General features: G+C 40.6%; 1 protein-coding gene across 1 annotated transcript in view; it reads right to left on the bottom strand.

Moving 5' to 3' along the window:
- GALNT18 (polypeptide N-acetylgalactosaminyltransferase 18) overlaps positions 1-24330 on the bottom strand; it is a 349029-nt gene that overhangs the window by 15630 nt on the left and 309069 nt on the right. Inside the window, exon 10 of the mRNA XM_063117285.1 lies at positions 7527-7691. Coding sequence (XP_062973355.1) covers positions 7527-7691 — 165 coding nt within the window. The remainder of the gene's footprint in view (positions 1-7526; positions 7692-24330) is intronic.

Raw genomic sequence — 24330 nt, forward strand, 5'->3', positions numbered from 1 at the left:
AGCGCTCATAAAACATGGAGAGAATTGCTAAACAGAAATATTTCTTTATTGATTTATTTTATGTCCTGCCTCTCCATGAAAAATGGTGCTCAAGGTGGCTAACAAAAATAAAAATTGAAACCAAACAGTTAAAACAGAATAAATAAATAAATAAATAAATAAATAAATAAATAAATTAGAAAGACGATTAAAACACATGGAGTGGAGAATGTGTATAGGAGACATTTTTCTCCCTCTCTCATAATACTAGAACCTGGGGTCATCCCATGAAGATGACTAGTGGGGGATTTAGGACAGATAAAAGGAAGTACTATGGAATTCAAATTACATTTAACTTCTTTTCACATAGTCAGAAACCGTGCAGGCTGAGTGTATGGAAGGGAAGTAGCTAAACTTATGGAGAGGAAGAAGCCAACCTCTGTGTGTTCCTTGGTTCTGGGGGCACACAGCTTTTGATGCATATAGGCTCTCTCCACATGATTGGGGATCGTGCTTTGTTCTATAGAGCAGGCCAATGAAAACATGGAGATCCAGCCTGGGGACAGAGGGCATGATCTTGGTCCCCTTCCATGTGTTCAGCCATGTGAGAAGAATGATGGTTAAGGACAGAAGAACAAAAGAAGAGCCATGCTAAATCAGACCAAAGGCCAATCTAGTCCAGCAGAGTGGCCAATCAGTTGCAGAAGCCCACAAGTAGGACGTGGGCGCAATAGCATCCTCCTGCTTGGGGATTTTTTTTACAACAGCCATTAGGGCTCTTGTAAAATCTACCAGAGCTGCGAAATTTAGATGATAGCTGGAGGATATCTTAAGTATCTTAAGTATCTTTATTTTTCATTTTACCTTTTTCTAATGCCCCTTTCCATCCTTAAAATAATCCAAAGTCTGAGCAAAGGAAACAAAAATCAACAGCTAAAGAACTCAAGCTTAAAAGGACTATAAAACTGGTTGAAAAATACTGAACATAAACCTCATCCCTTCACTTTCTTTCCCACGTCTCTGTGATTTTATTGTATTGTTAAACTTGGGAGGGAAGCACAATATTTCAGCCTGACAGATCATTCCTGGGGAACAATTATGAACTTCAGAGAAAGATTGTGAAATGTGTTAAATTATGTAGGATGGGTGTTCCATTTTCCTGGTTTCTTAACAGCTATGTCATGTTACCACACTATTAATTTTGCTTTTGTGTTTCTGTTGAGTTTAGTTAACATTTTGACCTCTCAGTGTGGTGCAACCCAAAAGGAAATAATTGTACTCACTCAGATAACCCTTTAATAACTACCAAACAAAGACAGTGATGCAGGGAGATGAATGGGAAGAAATGCTGTGATAAAAATTTTAAGCACAGGGACCAATAATGCTTCTTTGGACTTCATAACTATATATTCTCTACCACGTGTCTCTAGGCATGTAGCATTAAAAGGTCTATTAACTTTGCTGGAAAAGCAAAGTACTCAATAGAAATATGCTATGCAATTAGTCATGAGCTCAAGTGAGAGGTTTTTTATGTTACTAAGAATTACATTTTTTGCTATTTGATTACAGGTTTATATATATAAAAAAGGAATCAAATATAATAAACATTTGAGTCCCATGTCTTTTTTAAAATATAGAAACAGATCCCCTGCATAAAGTCCAATATTCTTGAATGATTCTTGTCCCACTCAGACCTCTCCTCACCCTCTCCTTTATCCTGCCTTGAAAACGCAATGTTGCCTCTGGTACTGAACTAAAGAGAAACAACCTTTTGCCAACATTTAGGCTGCCATTAGAGTGAGGGGGAAAATACATGATTTCCCCAGCTTTGGGGAAATTGTGTCCCCCCATCCCCAAGCCAATCATGGTCTTAAAGGCCATCTTAAGAACTTGGATTAAGAGGGCCTTTAAGGTCCCGATTGGCACGAGGGGTGGGGAGGCAAAGGGAGCTTTCCCGGGCCTTCAGAAAGTGCACAATTCCCTCGGCCACACTAATAGTGTGCAGGGGAATTGCAAACTTTCTGGAGGCCCCAGAAAGCGCACTTCACTGAGTTGGGCCGACTCCCAGAACAAGGCTAGCTGAGCAGTGCTCAGCAAACTCATGGGGCGAGTGGCCCTACAAGTTATTTATGTATTTAAAACATTTATATCCCGCCCTATATCAATAAGATGTCAGGGCGGCGTACAGATAAAAGCATACAGTATAGAACAGTAAATATACACAGCTAAAAACAGATTAAACCATAAACCAAGTTAAAACAAGTTATCCATCCCCTACCTTAGAAAGCTGGTTTGGGATGTCATGAAAAACAGCAAATGATTAATTACTTAATTTATGAATTATTATTGTATATTTACTGCCAGGGAAGGGGAGAAGGGTGTAGGATTTTCTGCCTCAGAGGCCAAAACAACTTGACTAGCTTTGAGTACTACTATGAACCTTGACTGGGGTTAGGGAAAAAGCACCATTTGCTGCAATCAGCAAAATGGTGTGGTGCCAGCCTTGAACATGACTATAAAGACCTGTGGGAAAAGGTAGCTGAGGGTACAGGAAATTTTGTGGGGTAGGGAAACAAGTGGGGGTACAGAGAGATCTGGGGTGGCGAAAAACGTTGAGGATAACATCAAATTTACTGTGTAATCCTAAACTCAGAAGTAAGTCATACTGAGTTCAATGGGATTTACTCCCAGGTAAGTGTATGTAGGATTGGAATCCTAGTCCTTCGTAAATGTGCTTAGAACTGCAACTTGCCTCATCCACCCTGAAGATAGTTCCAATATCCGGATCTAGAGAGAAACCTCTGGATTGATAACTTTGGTAATTTTAAAAAGAACCAACCAAAATAAAGGTAGCCATGCTGGTCCATGAGAAATAAAAACCCCAGTTCCACAGTCAGGCAATACCTGTATTAGGAATTTTGGTTGGTCCTAATAAAGGTATCAAACTATGCATTTTGGTACTTTTAAGAGTCTTATGATGTCAAGGTTGCTAGAAACTTAATGTTGCAACATTTGGTATAGATTTTAGGATTTCCAGAAACTAGAACCCAAGAACTGTAAAATAAATGTGTTCTAGAACACCCAAAACTACCACAATAAAGTATTTGAAATAAAATGGCGGCATGTCTCTCTGCCTCCTCATCTTTTCTGGGGACCAGGAGCAGCAAAGCAATGCTCACCAGTCTTGAGGTCTCTATCTGGTGCTGTTGGGCCTGTTGGTGATGGTGCATGTGTATGAAGACCGAGTAAGGATTTACTCCCACTATGTAAATTCCACTATATTTAATGGAGGTTACTCCCTAGTAATTGTGTACGTTTGCAGCCTAAGAGCACGGTTTATTATAGTCTACAATACATCCCCACACTCCCTTGCCAGTGTGCCATGTTCAGTTTGCAATTAATCAATACAAGGTGCCACATAGTTCTTTGCTGATCCCAGGCACTCCATCCTCCCCATTTGGATTGGGGCCTGAAAGACCAAGGAAAGGTGTGGGCACACAGAGAGTAGGTTTTAAGCAATTTGGGACATTGCACAGTTCTGTCCTGCAAGCAAACAAGAGCTTAACTAGCTTGCCTTCTATGATGTTTAAATTATAGTAATTATTTCTAATTATGCACATATATTTGCTTATGTAAATTAGCACACTCAAATTTGTGTATTTTTTATTTGTTCTATGAGTCTGAGCTCCCTAGTCTTTTTGGTACTTTTTGGTACTTAGCACTCCTGGTGCCCTGGACAGTTTCTGAAATGTCCAAATGTGCCCAAGGTGTCAGGTTTAAGTCTCATGCAAGGCCGGGGAGGCCTTGCAGGTTATAGGTAGGCTTAATTAGAATTAGTTTGGAATGTCTGTGCAAGCTTGTCTCTGTCAGAGTTCTCATGGGAGACTCCCTGTCTCGGCCTTGAAGCTGTTAGACTTCTGTGGGAAAGTGAAAGTGTGTTTAGAAAGGTTGGGTGGGGGGCTTGTTGAAGGAGTTACTCAGATTGTACCATCATCTTGGTGAGCTGAGCAGTGACACCTGTTTGGACATGGACATGAATTACAGGCTGATTCCATGTCTGTCAACTGACTTTGAACAAGCCTACGCCTCCCTTTATAAGCTGGAGCAAAGGCAAGGAGCCTTTGCTAGGATCATGTTTCAACACATGGCCCCAAACCCCCTCCCTGTTTGGATCCATCAACATTTGGGACTTTGAAAGCACTCTGCACATGGATTCTCTTTTATTTGGACTTTGGATTTCTAAGGACAGTACCATGAAAAGTACTGTGAGACTTTTCATAGACTTGAGCTCACATTTGCTCTGGATTGTGTTTGTGGTCAGCTCAGTGTATGGCAGGATGGGATTGTCTGTTGGACAATCCTCTGCCAGACTCAGGTGGTGTACTTCCTGGGCTGAAGTACAAGCACAGGACTCCTTGTGCCTGAGATTTTACCTTCCCTGGGTTGTGTGTTTGGGGTCTGCTCAGCATACAGCAGGCTGAGATTTGACTGATGGACTCAGACTCAGGTGGCAGGGCTAAAGTATGTGCGCAGCAATACTTGTGCCTGAGATTTTTACCCACCCTGTGATCTTGTTTAGGCTTTGGCCATGTTCCCTGAGTTACCAACGTTTGGCCATGTTTGGACTAGCTCCCTTGGGATGGTTTGTTAAGCCTTTCAAGAAGTCTCCATTGTGATTGCATGAAGGATTGTATCAGGAACCTTTCCCCTCCCTTGGTCAGGCGTAACCACTAAGCTTTTCACCGTGAGATTTCCCTGAATAAAAGAAGTCTCATTGATTGAGTGTCCTGTATCAGTTTACCAGCACATGTGAATGCCAGAGGGAACGGGACCCACGACATGAGAGCCCAAAAGGCTGCCTACCCCTGGTTTAAAGTAAAGATATTTAAAATGATCTGGGTTTTTTTAAGCCTTACTCTAAAATCTCAAAACAAACTGCAAAACTAGTAGTACTGGCTTTGGTAAAATATCTTTTTCATATAAAGTCTCAAGCCATTTATTCCACAGTAATTTACTGATACCATTGGGACCACTCTCAAATGAATAGTTTCAGGATGTGAATATTGGACTGACTGGTGCATTCACATAAATATGATGACTGAGTAAGAAATTGCCAATCACAAAATAAGGTAGAAACAATTTTCAAAAATTGTATATACATTTTTTCAGAGAAATGTATTCCTTTTACTAGACTTAAATGGAAGCAACCACAACACAACTTACACATTTCTCTTTGAAGTCTTGATTACTCTCATTAGTTTTCTTGTAGCTTACAGCATGCAAACCTACTTTGCATCACATTATGTGTTCCGAAACAACAACACTTTAATCACACTGGGTATTAGCAAAACAATCCTTTCTGAACAGCATGTGTTTAATTATTCCCTTGCCTCTTAATTTATCATCGGGAGACAAAGGAAGAAGCTTCATCTTCCTTTCTTTGGGGCTTTGTATGTCGATGTTAGGAGGATGGAAACCACCACATGATTTTTATTTCTCAGATGCCTCACTTTCTCCCTGACATGCTAGTTAGTAGGAATTTTTCTTCATGTGGAGGCATTCCATCTTGGCAGTCTGAAGTGGTACCATCCAGAGACTCAGGTTTACCACCTCATCAAAGCCATATTTGGCTCACATGATTCCAGTTGCATACTTTCTGGACACACACACACCTGCCGTGTCCCTGTTGCCACTTTCCACACATTGCAGGGAGGAGATCTCTACAAGGAAGCCTGATCCATTGGTGTAGGTGCACCACGTGAATTAGGCCCTCTTTGCACAGGCTTCTAAATCACATAGGAAGTCTACTAGGGTGTGTGCAGAGCGGGTTTGCTCCTCCCCAATTTTCGAGGCACAGCTCCAATGAGGTGATTCCTGCCCTGATTTCTGGGGTGGCTCTGTCTCCCCACACCGCAGGATTACTCATTACTCATTACTGCATGTGTAATGTCTGGTCGGTGACCGTAATAAAGTTGATGACTCATTGGAAAACTGCTTTTTTCCCCAGAGAACTGCACTATTAGTGTTTATGGGAATTAACCAAAAATCATACAACTCTGTCATTTTTAAAGAAACCTGGCACCCTCATAGCTCTTAAGTAGGGTTTTAGCTATGCCAAGTTTAAAGCAGATCCCATCATCCCTTGATTTTTAGGATTTTTTAAAAAATACACACACACACACTCCAAAACTGCACTGGGCCTTTTATCCTTTACTTTGCTGATGTACAGTTGTGCATCAGTTTATAAAAATAGAGATCTACTTCAGGTTAAAAAAATAGACATCTATTCCCTGAACCATTTGCTCTAATGGAGTGAAATGGGTGTGTGTGATTTCCCTATGAGGTCAGACAAGAACAAACATAAATATGAATAACTTTATTTCTTTTTTCAAAGCATATAAACTTGAATCCTGTCTTCAAAACAGGAGATATACTAGTACTAGTAAACTCTTCTCTCGCTGCCCCTTCTTCTCTTGACTTTATGCCCAGCCGAGTTTCATCCATACTTGCAGTTCACAGATCAGCCTTTGGCACAATATGCTTTTCTGTATCTTAATATTGGCTTGTGAGACTGTATGGATCTACACTCCCTGCCAGTCATCATCACTTCCTGGGACAACTTATTAACGTGAGCCACTTTTCTTAAATCCTTCCTTTCAGCCAACATCAATAGTGCATGTGGGGAGTGGAACTTGGACTCTTTCTCACTCCATGACCTAGCAAACAAATGCATTCCAAGGAGGGGGAAAATGGGTTATATCATTTGTAATCTCTCCCCCTAAGCAATGTGATTGGAGGGGGGGACAGGGAGGAGATGGTGGCTATTGGTTAGCCGCAGATGTCAATCTCAAAACTCCCCCCTTAACCCCTTGGCGTCTTCCTAATATGGAAGTGTGTTCAGTTAGCCATCCATCAACCTGAAATGTGCCCTCACGTCACCTAAAAAACTTTCAGACCTACAGATCCATTCGGGGCTCTGAACTATCTTCTAACTGCACTGCAGGTGTCTGACAGTTTTAAAACCACCCCCTACCCACACCACAAATTCGGAGGTTTGTTGGAGGTCTGGCAGACCCCCGGATTTTTGGTGCAGAGCACACACCCCTATAGTCTACACACATTTAGCAGGCTGCCTGCTTCAGACAAAATTATTCTAACACAGCCTTCCCCAACCTGATTCCCTCCAGAATTTTTGGACTACGGCTCCCAGCATTCCTGACAATTTTCCATGCTGGCTGAGGAAGATAGGAACTGAACATCTGTAGAGCACCAGTTTGGGGAAGGCTGCTCTGACACATAAAGGTTTGTGGGGCAGGGCAGCAAGAATGTGATGGAGGGCTAGGGCCAATGCGAGTCACACACACACCCCACACACACTCAAAAAGGGTTCTTCTATTTGAAGAATAAGACCACTGATGCTTTAAGAAGGAACACAGCCACCCTGCATTTTTGCTGAGCTGCCCCCTATTTTTGCTGGGCTGAGCGGCCGTTGCAAACAGAAATTTTCTTGATGCTTTTCATCTCATGTTTTGGAAGGGAAGAATTACCTGAGAAAATTGCCAGTAAAGCTTCATCCTTTTGGCTTTGGCGTAACTGCATTCAATTAGCCTGGGTCTGCTATTCACATCCACCAAGCACCTGTTATCATCATCGTCAATGGTGGGACTTAGAACGCCCACGTGGAACTGCTGGTTACCTGTGTAATAGACGTTCTGCAACAAGAAAGCAGAGGACACATTCAGAGCTTTGAAGATGCAGGCAGCATTTCTATCAGAAGCTGATGGCAAGAGTTAATACCTGGACCAGAACTGATTCTCAAACCACACTTCAGCATGCAAAAGTCCTTTTCCTAGTAAGAAGCAGTGTCATACTTTTTAAAACAACAACAACAACAACAACACACTTTTGTAACAATCTTTTAAAGGGCTATCAAACAGAGGTGAGAGCAGACAGATCGAGCGAGGGAAGTAATTCTTTTCTTAGATACTTTATTATTCAGTGGAGAAATAAAACAATGACTCCAAACAGCAAGTGGTGGGTTCAAATAGGGAAATGCCACACATTTTGATTAGAATAACGTAATCTGAGGATAATACCGCACTAAAAATACAAAGAAGATACAGCACAATTGGGTTCAGAGGGATTTGCTTGCTATATGGGATTGAGACAAGGAATGAAAACTAATCTTAGAGAAGATGGTTGCTAAACAACAGACACAGAAAGCAAAAAATAAATAAATGAATCCAACACATATATTACAATTTATAAGAGAAGTTGTGATGTGAGGATCTGGCAGGATGGGGTGGAGTGAGGTAGGAACCTGTTAATCCAGGTTCTAGTCCCCACTCAGCCATGGAAACCCACTGGGTGAGTTTGGGCCAGTCACAGACTCTCAGCCCAGCCTACCTCACAGGGTTGCTGTTGTGAGGATAAAATGGAGAGTAAGAGAATTATGTATGCTGCCTTGGTTTCCTTGGAGAAAAAAAGGTGGGATATAAATGCAATAATAATAAAAAAAATAAAAGAAAGTTGAACTCAAGGAAAGGTCTAATTATTTTTTTTTCAGAATTCCTGTCCCACTCCCAGTGAATACAGTGATCACAACACAGTGATTTCCCATTGCTGCTCTTTAAGCATATGCACAGCAGTGTAAACACATAACTTTTTTTTTGTAGTACGTCTGATCTGAAAGACAAGTAAACACTGAAAATCTCTTCTCTCTGAAAGAAACAACAATAACATACTGCTGAGCTCCAGAGCCTTGAAGTAAATATAGCTGACCATTTACCAAGTCATCGGTTATCATGGTGTTCATGTAACCACTTGGTAAGCTCATACTGTCCTGCCATGTGGTGACAAAAATCATCTCTCAATTTGAAAGCTGGACAAGTAGGGGGTCTCCTACCACTCGGCCGGATGATATGGCTCATTGGCTTAGCAAACAGTTATATGCACACTGTAGTAATTGGTAAGTACTTTTCCATATGATTCACTCTAATTCAGTGGGTATGATTCATGAGATAAATTTGCAGTGAGTCAGCCTTATTTTGTCACAAAACGCCTATATGCCTTTAATAAAGACATGCTTCATGCCTAGCTCTGATGCAAGCCCCATCAAAATGGTGCATCACTCTGAGTTGCACACACAGCAACACAGGATTGCTTCCTGAATCCTAGTGATAACTCTGTATCTTTGATGTTCTATATTGTCCTCCTTAGTCTTTGCATTCCTCTGGTTTTTATAGCTTATATTATTTAAGGTTTAATATATATACACACACACCCTGCCACCCATATTGCCATAGGGCTGGTGGGGCCAACTTCACCTCAGAGGGTTCCATGGCACATACATCACGCCAAGGCAGCAGACAAAAAAACATATTTGTTTGGATCCAGAAACAGGCAGTGGTTAATTCACCCTGCTTCCTCATCTAGTCCCTGCCTGGTCACAGAGCAGAGAGCCAATGTCCCCTCAGACTCTGCCCAACTCTGGCTCAGATGGATTGGGAAAATGCCTCCTCACATGAATACCTTCTGACCCTTGCAATGCCTGTAATCTGCTGGATCTTGGCAAGCTTGGCAGATCCAGAAATGCAACCTTGCAGCATAGCTGGCCTGAACCTCAGCACACCTCTGGCTCTTCATACCTGCCTGTCTATTTTTCTCCTTCTATCCTAGTTAGCTGTTCCTTCTTTTCTCTTTCTTCTTCTTGCCCTCCAGGCCCTGCTCAGGGTCACTGTACCCCTCCCTCTATTTAATATCATCCTCCTTTTTCTCTTATCCTTATTTATGAAATTCCTTACCATAAAATATTCAGGGGTTAATTCAGGGGTTGGGAACCTCCGGTCTTTGGAGCTAAATCTGGCTCACCATATGGCCATGTTTCCTTTTCCTGATTCACCTATTTAGCAGTTTTCCAGGTTTTGTGCAGGTTTCCTCCCATTCTAAAACATTGAAATGGTTTTCCTAAGACTTTTTTTTACTGGCAGTAAGAGCTTTAAGCTAAAATATGCTGGTCTTTTTGGCTCCACCTCCTTTGCCTTCAGTCCCGCCCACCACTGGGAGCTTCTCTGAAATAGAATTCAGCCATTGGACTGAAAGAGGTCAACACCCATGTTATATTTGATTCTCTTTCTGTGTGTGTGTCTATGTAGTCTGCAGATTTATTTATATCAGAGCCATATATTTTCTATCTCCCCACCATTTTGGTTTTAGCTTCTTCTTTTTTAAAAAGTTATTTATTGTCTAATCTGGACCTCCATCTATCTATGCCTAGAACTTTTAAAACTGTCATGTATTTTAAATGTTTTAATGTTTTAATATTGGAATGTATTTAATATATTTTTAAACTTTTGTAAATTTCTATTTATAGTTTTTAACTGTTTATGTTTTAATTTTGCAATGCTGCCCTGAGGCCCAGCATTGGGCAAATGGCGGGATAAAAATTTATTTATTGCATTTTTATACCGCCCAATAGTCAAAGCTTCCTGGGCAGTTCACAAAAATTAAAACCATTCAAAGTATAAAACAACAGTATAAAACCATGATATAAAATACAATATAAAAACACAACCAGGATAAAATCAGCAGCAGTGCAGAAATACAAATTTAAAATATAAATTTAAACCAGCAAAGTTAAAATTAATTTATATAACAGCAGCAGCAGCAGCAACAACAACTTGGAATATGAGCACATTGGGCAGGACCAGTCTATTCATATGTGTTTTGTAGAAAGTCTACTTTTCAATAATAATAATAATAATAATAATAATAATAATAATAATAATAATAATTTTACATGATCAGTCCCAGCTTCTGTGCTCAATAGATATGGCACATTCAAACCATTTCTTCTTTCTCTTTTTGTCTTAGAGGGCTTTGATAGTAAACATTTTTGAGATCCAGTATATAGAACAGTTAAATTCCTTAAATATGGTCCAGAGATTCCTCCACTCTGATGAAGTAGTATTCTCATATTTAGCATATAATTTCCAGTGCCACTGAAATAAAGGCGTCAAGCAAACTCAACACTGCACAAAGCAATTGCACTAGGATGACGCAAAATAATTACAACAAAGGTATAAATCATATAATGACTGCTGGTGGTTGATTTTCCCTCTAGAAGCAACAAGGATTGCAAATTGTCTGGCCTTGAGTTCTCTTGGTGCTGTATCAATATTTTAGAAGGTCTGATCATTCTTCTCGATTCTACAGAAAAACCCACCTCTTCAAATCTTTCATATCTCTTGGTGAAAATCTTTCTCATAGCTCTCAGAACTAACTGTTGCCATTCAGTCATATATCATGTCCTTCTGCTTTGACTCAGCCTACATCCCATTTCAGATTTCAACAGATGGAACTCCTGGCTCAGTCATACCAGTGTGAATGCAGATATGATAACAATCATGCTTCTGTCATGCTCACAAAGGCATAAGTTGTCCAGCCGGATCAGACTCCAAGAAGCATCCAAGCATGAGGGCAGTGGTTAAGATAATTATTGTGTGATCTTTTTGCTGCTTCACCATTAAATTTTAATCACCGAAATGGAGCGTGTGAGTCTTCACACTCCATATAGACTGTGTTTTTAAAAGTTTTGGGGAAATGCCTTCTCATGGGTCTTGATAGTACTTCTTTTTGGAATCTATTATGCATTGTATAATTGCCAGCTTATTTTGTACATGTACTAGTGAGTACTTCGGTGTAAAAGTCCAATAAAATATTAATTTTAAAGATGGAGAAAGAAAGAGCAAACATAAAACAGTCATGGGCTCTTCAGAGCAGGGCAATTTTGTATTTATTGCAGAAAATTATTTGAGGAGATCACTGCCAGTATATAAATGGCAATGAGGATATTGGGATACATTAACACAGGAATTAAACACCGTTCAGAAGAAATGGTAATGTTTCTGTACAAAGGGTCATTTTCATAGTTCTTCTTCAGTATCTCTGGATGAGATACTTTGGCACTGCAAATCAATTCAGAAGTTGATGCAGTCTTATTTTGTTTGACACTAACCTCAATACCACCCCTCTGTTCAGTCCAACACATCTGGTGGGCATAATGTTGGAGAAGGCTACACTAGTGGTTGTGTCTTCTCCTAGCAGAACCACTAGCGCAGCAAACGCCTGATGTAATGAGTTATGAAAGGTGCAAGAGCTTGCACATGCAGAATCAAAGTATGAGATCTGACACTTGCATACGAATGAAAACAAAATTCCTGCAAGTGGTGGAATTTTGGCATAGTAGAATGGCACCACTGAATGTAACCCATAAGGCTTTCACATAAACTATCATTAGGCCCGAGGACTTTTTGCTCTTGCTTATCGAAAGTCACTGACAGCACAATCTTATACATGTCTACTCAGAAGTAAGCCCAATCGAGATCAACGGGGTTTACTCTGAGGTACATAGGATTGTTATGGTAGGCTTTCCCCAGTTCATAGCTCATTTGCATAATTACTACCTATAGTAGCTCTGAAAGGGATGCATGCATAGTGCTGCTCTATACCCTTGAAGTGAATGACAAGGCTTGCATTTGCAAAAGCTCTGCACAGCAACTCTGTCAAACACACCGCCCAAAGAATAGAATAGAACATATCTCATTGAATTAACTCCAAAACTGAAGCATTTTTCACTCCCAAATCCTCTTCCAATTTTAATTAATGATTAAATACATTTATCAAATTGATTATTTTATAATTTAGTGCAAAATCTGATACATATTTATAGAATTTACTTTTTTATGCATTCAGAGTAAACATTCTTCAAATCATGCGTAGCAGGGCTAAGATTCCAATGGAGATGTGTGTTTTTTTCTTTTTTAACCCCCTTCTACACAGGAGTGGGGAGGAATTTCAGGACAAAAATGAGAAAGGCGAAAGCTCAAATCTCTCTTCCCAGAGTGAAATGGTCCTGATCCAAATTTGGATTGTGTGCACTTACACTGAAGTAAATCATCCAATCACACAGAGCTCTGCTACACATGAGTTGTGGAACTTTTAATTTTGCCCAAAGCCTGCTTCAGAAAGTACAGAAATGTTCAGCATGAGCTTCACCATTTGATTTCACTGGTCCAACTCTAATATCTCTCTCCTGCTGCAAGGAGAGAACAGAATACCCCAGCTACGATCCCCACCCCCAGCTGTGGGGGCTTTTCACTATCCCTAAATGCTGTGTGGGAGGAGATTCACGGGGGCCATTGGGGAGAAAAGATTATACTTCCCTTCCCCATGTACTGCAGTTCCAATCTGGATCGAGCCCCCATATGCTTTTTGGGTAAGAAGAATAAAATGAAGGTAGCTTCATGCTACATACTGAAAGTAGAGCTAAATTTCATCCTTAGATCCTTAGTATGCGAGCAGCGGTAACTGCCAAGTTGTCTAAAATAGATTAATAGCTATACTTCCTGAGCCATTCCTACATTTCTTAGACATATCATGTTAACCAAGATACAGAATTTCTGCCCAGAGAAATAGCATCTTCTTCAAAGAGGAAATCCCGACTCCATTAATGTTAATGATAAAATGTTGCCAAGTTATCATGGAATGAAGATTTGACACCAAGTTAATAACAAACTTTGAAACCCAACTGCAGCTGATAAAGACTTCACTGGATGAAGAATGCTCCCATCATTGTAAATTATTCATCACGGCCTGGTCTATCATGTAGCAAAAAGTTACAGCAAGGTGTCCAACTTAACACAAGATGATTATCGGAAAGATAAACGGCCAGCTCTGTGGTGAAAGCTTAAAGCAATATATACCAATTTCTAGTCGGAAAGCTATTCCTGATCCTTATGGCAGCTTTCCTAAATGAAACCACGCTGGAGGATAGTGTGTTGTTGTTGAGCATTTGAAATGAATGGGTTGAGCATTACTTGGGCATGGTAGTTTATTTCCTAGCCAATAGGTTTTTCTCTTGGAATGAGAAAACGAAGTGTCACAGTTTGTACTGATACATTTTACAGCAGTTTTGCGTCTATAAAACAGACGCAATATATAGAGCTAGTACAAGACAGTTACAGCTTTCACTTCTTTTTAGGGAATGCTACAATTATATTGTAGCATTAATTGATCACAAGAAATTAAGGCTCTGTCAGAAATGCTCACACCCTTCTCAAATTTGCATACACATTTCGAAAAGTGTTTAGGTGGGAGTGTTTTGTTTAACATCTGAAGCTCTGAAAACTTACACTGAAATCTCTCCTCGTAATGAACAACAGAGATAGATTGTAGTTTTTATATTGAGGGCTGAAGCAAACCATAGCCATAAATCTCAAAGTAATATCTCTCATGATAGAGATTGTCATTTGTGGGAAGTATTGGAAACTTAATCCCCTTTCAGGCATTCTAATTCCCCCTCAGGTATAACCATATGAGGGAGAGTGTGGATTAGGACTAGCTCATCCACCCTATTCCATTCCTGTCCTCATCACCCTCCACGACTTGGAAGATGAACATCCACAGGTAGAGAGACTGCTCTAATTGAATAGGATCTCCACATGATTTAGAACCCTAGAAGATCCAGAGGGTTAGAATTCCTAAAAAGAGTTACAGTAAAGGTCAAAACTGACATAAATGGTGCCAAACAAGATTTAACATACATTTGGAATTTTAAGAAAATGAATAAACACTTCTTGTCAAATCTGTGTTGTCTGAAATCCACCCTTTATTTTTAGTTTTTTACGCAAAGTATGAAATTACTAAATTATTCAGTGCAGCCCAACTAGAAATGGATCTCTGTCAATAACTGGCTTTTGTCTGAATTCCCTGTGCCTATTGGGAGACATATTGTTAATTTCAAGAGGAGACTGAAACCCACCATGTCTACACAGAAATAAATCCTACTCTGTTCATTGGGGCTTAATTGCAGGAAAGCGTGTATAGGATTTCAGTTTAACTCTACTTCTCATGAAATCATGAGAAAGTGTATCTTTGAAATTCTGTATAAGCCTAGAATATGATACCACTAATCAAAATCATTATGTACCAATTTGGCAAAGAGCCTGTGCTTTCTTACAAAAATGTAGTTAACACTGAGAATGGAAAATATCCAATTTCATAAATGTTACATCCAACATTGGACAAACATGGCAGGGCTGGTGCAAATCTTCCTGTTACCTGAGGTGACAGGGGTGGCAATGGTGGTGGCTACCACAACAATAATGATGGTGGCAGTGTGACCGTCTCTCCCTTCACACACCCCCATGGCAGCATGCCACAGGCCTCTTCCTCCTTGCCTCGCTGTGAGGGTTCTTCCTCAGAGCAAGGATGATGGTGTGGTGGCCCTGGAGAATGCCTGTGCCATAGTAGCACAGGCAATCTTGAGGGTCACCTCCACACCAGTGGTTCATTCTGAAGAAGGACCCCCCACAGGGAGGCTGAGCTCTCTGGAGAACTGTTTTGTCCCTCCCTCTTCTGAGTGTCTGGTGGGCTTCCCAGAGAGACTACATACTATGATGGAATGTCAAAGCAAGGCATTAGGTGTGTGGTGCTCCAGCGAGTTGTGCCAACCTGGCTTTCTGGAGTGCCAGACAGGGCATTCAGTACTTCTGGTGGTGGTGGCAGCCCAGGGAACATGGGATCTGCCACTGATCAGGATCTGTCACCTAAGGTTGGGGATTCACCCCACCTCATGGAAGGGCTTGCCCTGCAGACGGAGTAGGCCCAGACTTCTGCAAGTTACTATCCTCTCAGTTTAACAATCTACCTCACAGGGCTGTTATAAGAAAGTGCGGAATAGAAATGTAATTAATAAATATTTACGTTTTTTGTGACATGAATATTATAGGGTTTCTAAAAAGTATAATAAAATATTTAAAATCAAATTAGTAATGACATTTAGATGACTAACACAATACTTTTATAAAAAATAAAAGGCCCAGCATTGGGCAAAAAGCAGGATACAAATAAATATAATAAAAATAGGCTCCAGATTTAAGCACACTTACCTGAAGTAAATGCCACTGAAATCGATGGAACATATTTTTGTGTAGTTAAGACTGGATCTCTTAGATCCCTATGATTTTTTTCTGTGTTTAGCAATTACCTCACCATTCCCCCCCCCATTGATCTATTTTTAATGAAAGGCAGCAACTTGAGCTGCCAGATACCACCATATTCCAGTCAACATCAAGCTCTTAATAACTAATGATTTCAAGGGTACAATTAAAGTATCCACTTAACTCTGTGCAATTGAAATTGCTAAGTTTTAAACCAGCTTTGTTTCTGCTGGATCACACCCTACATTTCCCCCAAATCTTCTTTGTGAAGATGCCAAGAATATTTCAGAGTAGATGACTGGTAAAATTCCCCCCTTTTCCTTCCTTGTTATTTTCTTTGCTCTTTAAAATGAATTATGTTGTGGTTTTAAAAGGAATATGCTTTGCTTACTTTTCTAAAACACTATGTGCACTTGACAGGGTGCTATGAAAAACAACAAAAGCAAGATGAATTTCAGTTTGCAAACACAAGTACCTCTGCTGCTGAAAGAAATTGCTCCTCTTCCAATCACTGAACAGCACCATCAGAAACAGAAAGCTATTTCTATAACTGCAATAATTCATATAAAAGAGAGCCTTGCTTTCTAAGTATTCCAACACAATACTGTACATTGTAATCTGACCTATATCAGTCGAATTTCTTTCCAAGGGGAAAACAGACTTCCCTACAAATTTCTGGCTCTGACCTAAACTTCAACATACACTGAAAAAGCACTTGGCACAAGTATAAGGGACCTAGAGCTTGTACAATAGAATAAGTCACTGCATTATACGAGCCCTAGGCTTGTGTGCTCTCCAGGGGCAATGCCCACGATGCCTGGTTCTGAGGAAGGACCCTTCAGAGAGCTTCTGAGAGGCACCCACCCAATAGTTTGCTCTGAGAGAATCTTCAAAGCAAGCCTGAGGGAGTGTGGCGACTGCTCTGGAGAGCCCTACTGGTCTCTCTCCTACTGCAGTGCAAGGCAGGTGACCATCCCTATGTCAATCAATCAAATTTTATTTGCACCAAGCCATTGGCCATTGCAATTTAGAACAATTAACTGAACATAAGGCATAAAACAGACAATAAATGTCCTGAGTTCAAGAAAAAACAAAGACCTTAACATATCAAACTCAGTATCTCCAAGCAAATAAAACATTAAATACAGTTAAGGCTAAAATTATATAATTTAAAACTCAGGGTGCAATTGCAGCCCTCATTTTAGTAGCAATTGCTAAAAAATTCACAGTTTTTGCTGTAACTATCCTGTTGCAATCCTCAAGAAGAAAGTTCACATAATAATCAGTTGAACCCCCTGGATAAGGTGATAATAAGGGGGTTATTAACTCTTCACAAGTATTTCTGTACAAAGAGCAAAATAGCAGCACATGGGCAATGGTTTCAATGTTACCATCTCCACAGATACATACTCGATTATGGTAGGCAGGTGACCATCCAAGATGAACACGAAGAGAGAATCTCAGGATGCTATAAACAAATTTACTGCTGAAAAGTCCAATATGTTTCAGCCTCTTGCTTTTTACTAAGCCATCTTCAAAGGGTATATATAGAACATGAATGAAACAACACAGAATTATTCCTCCTTCTCCACCATCTGATGCAGAGGATTCACCCTGCCAACCTGAAGGCTAAAACATCTGTAGGGTACCAGGATGCCCACCCCTGCTCTAGATTGAGCTCGTGGGGCACATCCATTTGGTTGCTTGGGGGGGGGGCAGTATTTTAATTCAACTGTGTTACCTCCATTTTATGAGGACTGTATATATTTAAAAGTAATTGGTAGCATTGTAGGTTTTATAACGATTGGGCATCCATTTAGGTACCATTTTGGAAGCAGAGATTGCAGCATATAAATTAACATTAAAACAAATGACTCCCTGTGACTATATACGTGCTAGCATTAACCACATAGGGGGATGATCTACATTTTAAGCCTCCAGTTCCCAAACATGAAGTTCCATAAATAGACTTAATTTTTCTTTGTCTAAAGTCATGGGCTATGGATTATTTTCTGTGCATGTTGTTGGGTTTTCTTCCATCACATATTAATATGCTTCTGGAGATCATTGGAGCCAAATAAGGCTTCACAATTGTTTTCTGCTGGCATTATATATGAAGGCATTTTATTAACAGAACACATGATATACCTTTCCTTGTGCCCATGTCTCCATGTGGCTTGGACAACACAGAGACCACAAGATGTTCACCTCAATTGTGAAGGCATGCTCTCAAGCCATACTAAACTGGAGCTATTTATTTATTTTATATGAAATAATGACCCCAGGTTTTTACTTTTCAGTTCACCAGCTGAAAATTACTAATGAACTAAAAGTCCAAAGTTACCCAATAGGTAAAGATTACTTCAGATCTGGAACTAGTTTGCTCTCTCCGCCTCTCCCAGGAGATTAGCAGTGTTGGCGTTTCTAGCTCAATCAACCTACCAATTAATCTCACTTCATTGATTATCTTTTCCTGCAGGTGTTCTAATTAATTAACATGTCAGGCAAAATCCAAGCTTCACATTTCAAGTCAACAATTTGAAATCTGACTGCCACAAGGCCAAGAGGCTTTGAAACAATGTAATTTAAAAAAGAAAGAACCCTAACCAAAATCAAATAAAAATAACAAGAGTAGACTTTTAAAGATTAGAAATAAATTAATACTAGAATTTACCAATCTGGTGTGGAGTCAGGGTCACTAATTGTGCTATATGAAATCATGCTGAAGTAAAGCAATTGTAATCATTTCTGGAAGTGAATAGAAGATTATCATGACAGCTGTAGCTATTAATTAAATAACCCCCTTAGCTTAGGAACATAGGAAGCTGCCTTCTACCAAGTCAGACCACTTGTCTCTCTGCCTCAGTGTTGTCTACACCAAGGGTGGGCAACTTGTGTCCCTCTAGATATTTTTGCCTACAACTCCCATCAACCCTCAACATTGACTATGCTGAATAGATGGAAATTTTAGGCCATTTATTAGGGTGACCATATGACCGGATCTGTCCGGGTTTTTGGCAACAAATCTGGGAGGAGAAGGGGATATCCGGGTTTTCCAGTCTTCCCTAGCTAAAGAGCCGCTCTAATGGGAATTAACAAAAATGCTCATAATTCCATCATTTTTAAAGATAAATACATGAAACTTGGCACGATGGTGGCTCTTAGCTAGAGCTTTAGTCATACCAAATTTGAAACAGATCCGTTCATCCATTGATTTTTTAGGATTTTTTTAAAAATTGAGGTTTTAAAATTATTTTTAAAATCGTCATTTTTAAAGATAAAGTGATGAAACTTGGCACCATGATAGCTTTCAGGTAGAGCTTTAACCATACCAAATTTGAAAAAGATCCGTTCATCCATTGATTTTTAGGATTTGTTAAAAATTTGAGGATTTAAAATTATTTTTTTTTTAAAAATGACATTTTTAAAGATAAAGGGCTGAAAGTTGGCACCATGATAGCTCTTAAGGAGAGATTTAGCCATGCCAAGTTTGAATCATCTATGTTCATCCATTTTTTAAAGGATTTTTTTTTAAAGTTCAAAGTTTTAAAATTATTGTTTTTAAAAATTGCTGGAGCCATATCCTTCAAACTCAAGTTGTCAAACCTCCTCTTTGGGGTGTCAGCCCTTGGCATTAAGGGGATCTCCAGTCTTTAGGTAAGAAGTCCTGGGCAAGCAGGGCACCTTTCCTGTTGCAGATTTGGTGTGCAGTCGGGTACCTGGAGCTCAGCAGAGTCAAGGCATCCACAAATCAAAATGTGGGAAAGGAGAGGTCAGTCAAAGCAGCCCACAGGGCAAAACAGAATGAGCCAGAGGCCTTTTTCTCAAATCCACATCATGGGCGATGAAGGGTCATCTTTACAGAAAAACTCTAAAGTTTTTCTCTAAGAGTTAAAGAGTTTTCTTTAGAGTTAAAACTCTAAAGTGAACCGCCCAGAGAGCTTCGGCTATTGGGCAGTATAAAAATGTAATAAATAAATAAATAATAAATAAAAACTCTCACAACCAACAGTAAGGTGCCAGTCGAGAGAGAGGCTCTCTTCTTTGTGGATGTCCTGTTGCTGCGAATGTTGGAACCTGGCATATTATTGCTTTGCTTCGCTACCTCTTCCCTTCCACTTCGCTTTGTACACTTGTGAGCTAGGCTCTGACTGCACTGCTGGGATGCAATGCAGAACATTTGAAGTGCATACCAGAGAGAAATAGATAGATTTGTGGCTTTGGCTGGCTGGCATATCTCTTAGAGACAGAGTTAGACTGAAGCCACAACTCAGAGATGGCTATAGCTGAGCCCTGAGACTCTGCTGTACAACACAGAGCCTTTTTAAGAGTGTCTCAGAGTCCAGTTTTGGTGCAGGTAGAGGCGGCTGGGGGTGGAGTTTTTTTAAAAAAACAAGAGTCACCGGATGCAACCAAGCTATAAGCTACTGCCCTACCCCCAGCCACAGGGTACAAGTGCACAGCCTGGCTGGAGCATTGGGAGACTTTGGCAGAGAGAGAGGGGTGGGGTGGGGGATTATTTGAGGCTGGAACTGTTGGCAGGCTGGCATAAGGCAGAGAGAGGCTGAAGGCAACCCAGATGCACCTGTAGCTTGGCCCTGAGCCTGGCTTGCCACGCAGAGTGTTTTAAGAGTGCATCAAAGTTGTGCAGGAGGAGAGGAGGTGGAGGCGGCTGGTGGCAGAGGTTTTTTAAGTATTGGGCAAAAGGTGGGAATAATAATAATAATAATAATAATAATAATAATAATAATAATAATGATGTAAGAGTCACCAGACATGACCAAGCAATAACCTGCAATAAATATCCCAAGCCACAAGTGTGCAGCCTAGCTGGACCATTGGGAGACTTTGGGGGAGAGAGAGAGAGAGAGAGAGAGAGAGAGAGAGAGAGAGAGAGAGAGAGAGAGAGAGAGAGAGAGATTGTTTGAGGCTGGAGGCTTTGGTTTGTCTGCAATGACTTAGGCCATAGCTAGACCTAAGGTTTATCCCTGTATCATCCAGGGGTCAAACCTGTTCATCTAGGTGACACACAGGGGATCCAGTGCTCAGGCAGGGGCGAACCCTGGATGATCCCAGAATAAACCTTAGGTCTAGCTGTGGCCTTAGAGTGAGAGACAACAGAGGCTGCACAGACAACCCAGAGACATCTATTGTAACTTAGCCCCATGGTGCTGGCATGAAACGCAGGGCATTAGGAAGAGGGTCTCAGAGTCGCATGTTCGTGCAGGAAGTAGACAGGAGTTCAAAGTCTGGATGTGTGAAGTGGTGCCAACACACAAGCCTTGAGAAGCTAATGTATATAAGTGAGAAGGGTGAATGGGCAAAGTAGTGTTCACTGCCACAACACCCACCTTAATGTTGGAGTAGAGAAACTTGTTACAATTATACACAAGCTTTTTTTAAAAAAAACTGAAATTAAAAAAAGCCAGCCATTCGGCTGGCCAGTAGCAAACCCTGTTAACAACAACAGCAGCTTGCAATGAGTGAAGATACAGTCAGAAAAGATATTTGAGGGAAGGGGAGAATGTAACACACAGAGTATAGCAAAAGCTTCAAAGCACAGCAAAACCTACAAAAGTAGGAGTGAGTGAGTTCATTTCAGATACATTGAATCTCTCACTTGTTCTTTATGTCAGTGATTTTAACATTAAGATGTTATGTAGAACAGATTTGTCTTAAATGGGTGCCGTAAAATCAGACATGTGACCAAGGCTATGTTTGGGTAGGAACGCCCCCTTGGTGCTGGACATGCCCCCTTGGGGGCTGACCATGTTGTCATCCTTTTTGGTTTCCAAAATATGGTCACCATACATTTATATCCCGCCTCTTTTCCTCTTGCAAGGAACTCGAGGAAGCTTTCATAGTCCTCCTCCTCTCAATTCAAGCCTCACAACAATCCTGTGATGGAGGTGAGGCTGAGAATCTGTGACTGGCCCAAAATCACCCAGTGAGCCCCAGGGCTCAGTGGAGACTAGAACACAGATCTTTCAGTCCAACACTCAAACCACTGCACCACTCTAACTCTCTTTTTCCTGTTTGACTCCCTTTTTCCTGATTTTCATCTTGGTTGAGAACAGGAAATCCAGAGTGTTCAATCTTGATCACTCCCAGTACTGTTTCCCCCCCCCCCCCTTTATTCACTTCTGCTTATGTCAGTGAAAGAATCTAGCAATAGTAGGATCCTCACCATCCCCCGAAGTATTCTAGCAGGCTGAGAGATACTCCATAAAGATAGGCCATAATAATAGAGAGGATTTGCACCCAATCATTCTTCAAATGTTCAACAGGAGTTTTCCTTGCCTACACATTTTTTTTAATTGTCTGAATATACCTTGACTTTAAACCTGCAGAGCACCAGCTTGCAACATCTAGAAATCAGGTCTGAATTTTCATGAATGTTGACATTTGTCTTCATATGTGTGTGATTGATGAAGGAAGAACCTTTTCTTCAAATAGCTAAGCAAACGGCATGAAAATCAAATGTCTTCCTTTGCTTTTAGACCCGGTCCTGGAAGCTAGTCACAGCTCTCAGCTATGCAAAAGTTCCCTAAAGTTGATTTTTAAGGCTCCAAGGAACCATGCAGTGAGCTAGGCAACAGGGCACAGCTCAAAAAACTCTTGAAACTTGGGAGTAAGGGAACTGGGCAATCCTTGAACTTCTCTGATCAAATTTGACAAAATTCTTCAATTAAACCAAGCTTCAGCTTAGAAAGAGCTCTTTTATATATTTACTGTAAACATTCTTTCTTCCCATCACCCCAAGCAGCTCATGCAAATCACCCTTGGTTCTCAATTCCACAAACAGGTTTGAAAGCGACCTGGCGGTTAACAAGTAATATTTTTCCAAAGAGGTGAAAATCATTGGCTTCAAAGTAATAATAATGATGCCATTCACTAAATATTTACTCAAAAGTAAATCTTGTTGATTTCCATGGAGTTTATTTTTGAGGAAATGTGTTTCATATTGGGGTATAAAATTACACTTCTAGTGTTTAAAGCTTTTTTCTTTCTTTTTTAGCAATATTAGCTTATTCCACTTACAGCACAGCCTGGCCTAAATGCATTTACTTGGAAGCAAGCCCTATTGATTTTAGTGGAACTTACTCTCACAGAAGTGCATTTAGGTTTGAGGTCAGGCAATCCACAAATTCAATGCCTTTGAATTTATCTCTCCAGAGATTAAACGTTGCCACAGACAGACACTACACAATTATAATTCATGCAAAGTAGGATGCTACATTTTGGTAGAAAATGGGAAGTGAAGAGGAAAAAGCAGAACATTTTTGCCTTGTAAGCCAGCATGTATATCACTTTCTGCAAAGCTCCCCAAAGCAATGAGTGGTTCCTGTCCAACAAGTAGTTTAAGTTTCTAAAATAAGCTTTACAAAAGCACCCAAAAGACTTGTGAGAGCTCCTCTTAAACTCCAGCTGTTCCTGCTACTTTGAAAAAGAAAAGAAAAGACATCAGTGAAAATTCAACTTAATTCGCAAATGAAGTGGAATTGTATATCGCTCTTAAATGCCTACATCAGGGGTGAGAACTTGTAGCCCTCCAGATGTTTTGCCCTATAACTCTCATTATCACGCACATTGAGGCCATGGCTAGACCAGGCCTATATCCCGGAATCGTCCCGGGATGATCCCTGTACATCCAAATGACACACAGGGGAAACCGGCAGCAGGCAGGGACGACCCCTCCATTTGCCTGGGATAATCCTTAGGTCTAGCTAAGGCCTCAGTGTGCTTGCTAGGGCTGATGGGAATTGTAGGCATCCCCAGCCTGCATGAAGTCCTGTTCAATCATTCTCCACATATAGAACCTCTGTGTGGAGAAGGGATCAGTGGGACCACACTGCTTGCCCTGCTCTTGACATCCCACATGGGATTGCCCATGTCCCCAGATATCTATGAATTGACATGGATAACTACGAAGGGAAAACCTATGGATGTCTCCTTATGCAGATATCCACGCCAACATCCACAGGAGTAATAAGTGCTGGTGATCCCATCAGGGGGTGGGATCACCAATGGTACATCTGGAGAATGACTGTATAGGGCAGCTTTGCCCAACCTGGTACCATCCAGACGTGTTGGCCTGCAATTCCTATGATCACCAGCACACATCACCATGCTGGCTGGGAGTGATGTCTGGAAGTCACCAGGTTGGGGAAGTCAGGTATAGAATGATGAGGATACTCTGAATATTTAGAGAGTGATAATAGGTAGTGCTGACCTGAACAGCAATTTGTGACTTCGTGAACATTTCATGTGGCAGTGAGTCCTAACAGAAAATGTTTGAGCCTTATCAGATGCTATTTTCAAGTAACTATGTAACTTCACATTGGATATC

This window comes from Elgaria multicarinata, chromosome 2 (genome assembly GCF_023053635.1).
Source record: "Elgaria multicarinata webbii isolate HBS135686 ecotype San Diego chromosome 2, rElgMul1.1.pri, whole genome shotgun sequence".
NCBI classification, from domain to species: Eukaryota; Metazoa; Chordata; class Lepidosauria; order Squamata; family Anguidae; genus Elgaria; species Elgaria multicarinata.